Source organism: Strix uralensis, chromosome 2 (assembly GCF_047716275.1).
Source record: "Strix uralensis isolate ZFMK-TIS-50842 chromosome 2, bStrUra1, whole genome shotgun sequence".
Taxonomy (NCBI): domain Eukaryota; kingdom Metazoa; phylum Chordata; class Aves; order Strigiformes; family Strigidae; genus Strix; species Strix uralensis.
Genome location: NC_133973.1, coordinates 99,188,881 through 99,196,098, shown reverse-complemented (window position 1 = coordinate 99,196,098; position 7,218 = coordinate 99,188,881). Strand labels below are relative to the sequence as shown.

General features: G+C 47.3%; 1 protein-coding gene across 1 annotated transcript; it reads right to left on the bottom strand.

Annotated features, from left to right (window-relative positions):
* Positions 1 to 1,584: 1,584 nt before the first annotated feature.
* On the bottom strand, positions 1,585 to 6,947 carry PCDH20 (protocadherin 20). Its single transcript, XM_074860988.1, has 2 exons — positions 6,848 to 6,947; positions 1,585 to 5,688 (listed from the first exon to the last, which is right to left on the bottom strand). The coding sequence occupies exons 1-2, from the start codon at positions 6,896 to 6,898 to the stop codon at positions 2,986 to 2,988; spliced, it is 2,754 nt and encodes a 917-aa protein (XP_074717089.1). The 5' UTR covers positions 6,899 to 6,947; the 3' UTR covers positions 1,585 to 2,985.
* Between the last annotated feature and the right edge of the window lie 271 nt (positions 6,948 to 7,218).

Genomic DNA, 7,218 nt, shown 5'->3' with positions numbered 1-7,218 from the left:
CACAAGGTGGAAATAAAAAAGGCTTTTTATATCTGAGTCTAATTTACTTTAGTTATACTCATTAAAAATGTGTTTTCATGTGAAAGGGATTTAAGTAAGGGATAGTTTGGAAACAGCAACGTCACAGAAATGTTTGCTATATAGCCAGTATCGTGCATTTTTCTACTGAGAGCATGTTTTTGAGAAGAAATTCACAGGTTCTATGAATTTAAGGTTCCTGTTTTATTTTTTTAATCACTGTTAGGCTTAACATTGCAGGCTTAAATATCATGCTTATTACTTGCCGCTACCAGCTCTTATGTTTTTTTAAGTAACACAAAATATGGAATTGAAAAAAACCAACTCACTCTGCATATTTTGCCATCTTCAGTGACATTACCTACCCAAAGGCTATTCACAGGAAGGCAAAAATGTGCTCTTATTCTATGAAATATTATTCAGGGTAAAGTCTTTTTCACAAGTAGTGGCGCCAGTATGGCTGAAGGTGTGATTTCAAACCAATTTTCTTTAAATGTGTAGAAAATTGTGTGAGTGAAATGCTTCATGAGCAGTACTTTGGTTTTAACAGGCTCATGCCATTACATTTCATTATGCATTAAGAATGTGCTTGAACTAAACAAGCCAACAAAAAAAGCGCAACAAGAACAGCACATTTAAACTCAGTAAGCTTAATCAAACAGGTTTGGGACTATGTATTTGTCAAACCTGAATAAAAATATCTGCCCAGTGTCACATGAACACACACTGAAGGATCCTGTTTATGGTTTTATTGTATTTCTTAAGTCTTGGGTTTGCTCCTGTTTAAATTGTCTTGAGAAGATACTGGACTGCTAATTCAAGAGAAGAGCAATGAAAAGAATCCTGTCTTTCTTTCAGTTACCTTGTCTCCTTACTGAAGAAAAAAATGCAGAGGAGCTGGCTTCCCTACCACAACAATACAGAGCACCTGTAATACTGAAGCCATTTCTGAAGAATTAATGTAATTTTTCTTCAGAGATAATAAACAATATCTCCTTGTGACATGCATTTCAGGCATACATACCATTTTCATATTTTAATAATATGAAAATAAATGAAAAAAAGGTGATTAACCACAAGCCTCTGACGGGCTGAATTAATTTTTCATGAAACACAGCTATCAAACCGTGCATAAACAGAAAATATTCTAACCTAATAGCTATTTCTTACAGGTAGAATGGTAAAATCTGGGCATTATGTTAATACTCAGGCTAAGGAGAACCAGTATCTATACGAAGCTCCAACATTTCAGTAGGCTCAAGGTGAAGTAATGTACCAGTCACAGACAGAAAAATCACAAACTGCCCCAGAATGCATTCCCTACTTTTAAAATAGGTATCAGCTGCCGCCCCGCTTATATCAGCTGAAATACAATTGCCTTTGCCAGTAACTTCAAGAACTACAGCTTAAACTCTTATTAATGATTTTGAAGTGTACTAATTTTGGGAAGTATTATGACACATCAGACAAGATAGCCAGCACCCAAGCATTTGTGAAATACACATTTCTTATAAGTAAAATAATATTTAGCTTTATAATTAGAATTCTAGAAGAGAGACAGAAAATGAGTTATTATGAAAATATATAGCTTTAATTTGCAGACATATAAACACTTTTGGTACATTACAGACATATGATACCAGAAATCAAAATAATCAGTTTTAAGCATAACACTAATTTATCTTGTTCACACAGAGAAATTCGAAGTAATCATCATACAAAAGATAGTTCTCAGCTCTAAAAATGAAGTGAAAGTGATACATCACCAATAAACCTGCTGCTTTGTTGCAGAGGATACAGCAAAGAATAAATTATTGAGAAAATATGCCACCAGTCTTACAAGTTAGATTTTGGATCTAATCCAAAATCAAAGCCAATGAAAAGGAGCCAGGAATGGTTGCCAAAAGTCAGAAACAAGATCTTTCACATGAAATACCAATCCAGAAAGGAGCAACAGTCAGAATAAAATAAGTCCTATAATTCCTTAGCATATGAAGCGATTTTTGTTTTCATCTGGCAGATCAGATTCAGAAGTAGCACATGAAAAAATCTATTACACAACCAACTGATGGAGTACTACTGACAGATTGCTCAAAGTACAAAAAATATCACCACTTCTGTGACAACTAAAGATTTAGCCATTCCCTTGCTTCCTTGCATCTGGCATGTTTACGAGGATGAGCATGGGGTTCTGTCATTATTTGCTGTAGGAAATATTAAATATAATTTTTCCATAAAAATGACCAGCAGATTGCTGGAGCAAATGATAATGTGGGCGAGATCTGGAGTAAATGAAAGATGATATGTCACAGCAGTTCATATTCTCATTACAATATCTTGAATTCTTGCTCAACAGGAATTGCACTTCTTGTTAATGCCTTTTCTATCCTACTGAATAAGCTTTACTTGTGAGGTAATAAACATTCCGTTTTTTCTTCTTTATTACTAGTGCATTTTAATGTCTTTATTCTTTTAATTATACATACATCAGGACAGACATTTCTTTTTCTTGTGGTTAAATGTCTGTATGCCAATGTGTATTTTATATTAAAACCAATATATTTAAAATATACTCTGTGTTTATCTCATGGACAGTACCTCGAACAGTTCCCTGCTCAGGAGCATCTGATGCCCTCTCGTGGTTAAAAAGACTTTTAAAACTTGAGTTTAAAGAATCATCTTACCTTCCTCTTTTTTATGATCACTGATCTTATTGATTTATGAAAGCTGCAAATGATGTCCACGTTTTTATAGACAGGGTGCTAGCTGTTAGTTACTAGGGTTTCATAAAAAAAGCTGTACACTGAATTTGAATTTAAAAAACTGTAAACAGCTATTTACATTTATAATATTATTAAGTTATAAATTAGCAGTCCTTCATTGCAACCTCTGTCAAAACAACCCACGGCTACATATTTCAGAGTTGTCTAAGGTTTTTCAGATCTTGGATTTATCCACAAAGAAATGTCAGATGTTAGAGATCTCCATTGGTTTCTTCTCCAACATGTGCAGGTTAATTCTTCCGTTTAATGGGATTTGTACTTCCAAGTTTTCATCTGCTCTGTGATGCTTTTTCCCTTTTCTTAGACAGATGTAAATGCCCATCCCTGTTACTAAAGCAGTTGAACCCAAGCTTATTATTGACAGAGCTACCAAGGTAGGCATGCAGGATGCTGACTCCATTTTTTTATGCGCAGGCTCTATGGAAATTTGCGGCTGCTTTTCTTCTACACTGATATCAGGCTCCTTTCTTAACAAACTTTCAATGTAGCTCTCATTGCTAACAGTGTCATTGACAAAAAGGTTCACCATGACGGTGGAATGGAGAGGTTCTGGATAGCCGTGATCACTAACCTTTACAAGCAGCCGATAGAGCCCATAGTCATTTTGCATCAGTGACTCTTCCAAGGTGATATTACCAGTTTTAGGATCAATCCTAAATGACTCCGGTCGAGGGCCTCTTCTTCCTATGATGCTGTAAGCTATGACTGCGTTCATGCCAGTGTCCTTATCAACAGCATAGACCTCAGTGATGGGAGAGCCAGGAAGGGTAGAAGGAAGGACCAGCAAATAAGACATATTAGATTGAGGAAACAAGACCAACGGGGGGTTGTCATTTATGTCCAGAAGAAGGATAGTTATTTTTGCTGTAGAAGACAGGGCAGGATCACCACCATCAACTGCTTCAATCCACAGAACATAGGAGCTTTGCTGCTCCCTGTCCAGGGAGACTTTAGCTCTCAAAACTCCTTTCCCAGTATCTATGACAAAAATATCACTTCCATTCAGAACTGAAAGGGCAACCCATCCATTTTGCCCTGCATCAGCATCTGTGACACTTATAACTCCAATTTCACCAAAACCTGGAAAGTTTTCTGGCACGAAAAAGCTGAAATCCTTATTGATAAATCTTGGGCTATTATCATTTTTATCCAATACAGTGATGGTGACAGTTGCTATTGATTCTCTTGGAGGGAATCCAGAATCTACTGCTTTGACAGTGTATCTGTATTTTTCTTTTTCTTCTCTGTCCAGTTGGGTGGAAACAGTAAGAACTCCTGTGGTTTTATCTAAAGCAAAATAGGAAGGGGCATCAGGACCTAAGAAATAGGACACTTGCCCTCTTTCTCCACTGTCAGCATCGGTAGCATGCAGTTTGGTCAAGAAAGCATTGGGAACATTGTTTTCCTCGATGGATAATTCTATCAGCTGTTGAGAGAAAACTGGCGAGTTGTCATTGTCATCCAGAACCTGTACTTTGATTATTTTGTTGACATGAAACCCTTCTGAGTTCCATGCAACTACAGAGATTTCATACAGCTGCTGTGTCTCGTAGTCCAAAAGCTTTGTGGTCTCTAACAGGTATTCATTGTTGTATGGCTTGTATGGTGAAAGTCTGAAAGGCCCATCACCATCCAAATAGCAATTGACTTTGTACTTTTCATCAGGGTCTTTGATGGTAAAAAATGCTATCGGTGTGTTGACAGGCTCCAGTTCCTTTAAATACACCACCCCTTCCACTTCATTAGCTATGAAACGAGGGACAACTTCAGGTGGCCTCATCATGACTTTGATGATGGTCACTAGCACTGTGATCACGGCAGGGATACAACCAGGACCGTTGCCCAATATGATCAGTCTGTGGAGCTTTGGAGTGTCCCCATCAACTTTACTGGAGAGCATGATGGCTCCTGTGCTTTCGTCCAGATGGAACAAGTCTCTGGATGGCTGGGGGACCTTCTGGCTGTAGGAGTAGGTGATCTGGGCATTGGATCCAAGGTCCATGTCTACCGCGTGGACAGTGGCCACGTGTGTCCCTAGGCTGGAATTGCCATAAAGGGTGATGTTAAGCTGCGAGTCGCTGAACTGGGGGCAGTTGTCATTGATGTCACTGATGTCAATAGTGAGGGTGGCACTGCCCACGAGCGGAGGAGTCCCCCCATCCTCAGCAACAATGACGGTGACATACTCCTCGCGTGTCTCCCTGTCCAAAGCCCCCATTACAATCAGGTAGGGAGTCCTCTCCCCGCTCTCATTTTCCTCCACATCCAGGGTGAAGACACCGTAGTTATCTCGCAGGCGGTAGGTCTGGACACCGTTCGTGCCTACGTCGGGGTCAAGGGCAGGGTGCTCAATAGCCAGGCGGGTGTTCACAGGTGCATTCTCAGGCACCGAGAGGCGGATGTGGGGCACAGGGAAGTGGGGCGCATTGTCATTGACATCCCGGATAGCAATTTTTACCTTCACCAGGCGAAAGTACTCCTGTGGCAGCACCAGCACATCCAGCAGCAGCAGGCACGACTCAGATGAGGGTGAGGAAGAGGAAGAGGAGGCAGCAGCTGCTCCCCCGAAGATGGTGGCCCCACTGCTCTCCACACACAGAGCTTCCCGGTCAATCTCCATGGCTGAGGTGTGCAGCTCCCCAGAGCGGTTGTCCAGCTGCACATACTGTCCCCCCAAGCCACGGGAGGCCAGGGTGAAGGAGAGTGGGGGCTGGGGGTCCACAGGGTGCTGCCCACCAGCTGTCGGCAGCCGCAGGTCACGGGCCAGGCTGCCGATGAGCACCCCGGCAGGCAGCCCCTCGTTCAGGCTGTAGAAGAGCTCGGTGGCACGGCTGTAACTGGCAAAGCAGTTGAAAGGTCCAACGAAGAGCAGGAAAAGGAGCAAGTGCTGAGGAAAGAGAGGCACAGGGGTGTGGGGAGGGGGTGGTGTTAGAGAAGGAGGGGAGGAAAGAGGCAGCCCCCCTCCCTGCCCACTGCTTTCCCCACTGCCACTGCGGGCAGGGAGTGCGGCATCTGCAAGATGAAGCCATCCTCCCTCTCCCCCCATCTTCTCCCCCCAGTACAGAAGCTCCTTCCAGGGCATCGCCATCTGTACCCTCCAGGCAGCACCAGCTGCATTCCCCACAGCAAACACACACTGCCAGGGATGTCCCCAGGGGCACCCTGCCTTCCCCCCTCGCCAGCAGCAGCACTTGCGCCCCGACGTGCCACCTTCTCTTCTCTCCCCTACACCTCCCCAAACTCGACCCCTTCCCACCAGCAGCACCCACCCTCCCAACCGCAAGCCCATCCCAAGCCGGGGCACCCCCCCAAACATTTCCTCGCCCCCTTCCCTTTCCACAGCGGCGATGTGAAACGCGTCTCCCGCTGTCCCACACGGCCCCCGCCCCGTCCCAAACCCCGTTCATCCCGCATGCCCACGGGCCCTGCCGGGCAGCGAGGACGCGGCCCGCACCGCGCAGTCCCCGCGGGTCCCGGCGGAGCCCCGCACCGCCGCCCGCGCCCCGGGTCCCTGCCCTCCGCGGCCGCGCAGCCGGCGGCTCCAGCCCCGCCACCGCGGACCCCCGGCCGCCCCCACGCCGGCCCGGCGGGGTCCCCCTGCGGCTGCCGGCTGACACGACGAGTTGGGGAGAGGAGCCGCGGGGAGGTTGCGCGGAGGAAGTTGCCCGCCTTGGCAAGCGCGTCCCCAGCCCCTCGCGTATGGAAACGGGCTCCCCGAAAGTAACTTCGGCCATCGTCTCCACGGGGGATTTTTCCTCCCTCTTCCCTTTTTAACCCCCCATTTCCCTTTTTCGCGGCTCGCTCTCAGCAGCAACGCCAAAAAAAACCCAACCAACTTTTCACGGCTCTCTGATCTGTGGAGACCGGAGTCAAGAGAAAAGAAAAACCAACAACCAACACCACACATATATATATGTGTGTATATACAGGTTTGGGTTTTTTTGCCAATTTTGCTGCTGCGTGCGAAGTCGCTCTCCGGGGGGAATAGGGAACGGCGCGGCGCCTCCCCCCCCCCCCCCCCCCCCCACCGGCGCCCCATGCCTCACCTGCAGGCTGCCGCGGGCGGTGGTGCTGCCGCGGCTGCCCGGAGGCCCCATGCCCGGCCGCTGCCGCTGCCGCCGCCGGCTGCGCCCCCGCAGCCCGCCCGCTCCGCCGCCCGCCCGGCGCCTCTCCTCCCCGCGGCTGCCCATTGCCCCGCCGCTGCCGCCGCGCTGGGCTGGGCCGGCCGGGGCCGTGCGCGCCGCCCCGGACACTCCCCCTCCGCTCCCGAGGCCGCCGCCGCCGCCGCCGCGGAGCGGTTAGGAGAGGGGGGGCTCGGCGGGTAGGAGAGGGGGGGCTCGGCCAATAGTCACGGGCACGGCGAGGGGGGGCGGCGGGGGGAGCGCCCGGGGGGGGCTGCGGCAGCGCCGCGGGCAGG

What these genes read in the sequence shown, in the direction of transcription:
- PCDH20 (XM_074860988.1), bottom strand. Translation starts at nt 6,898, where the DNA reads ATGGGGCCTCCGGGCAGCCGCGGCAGCACCACCGCCCGCGGCAGCCTG. An exon ending in CCGCCCGCGGCAGCCTGCAG is followed by an intron (nt 5,689 to 6,847) that starts GTGAGGCATGGG and finishes CTCTTTCCTCAG; the next exon opens with CACTTGCTCCTTTTCCTGCT.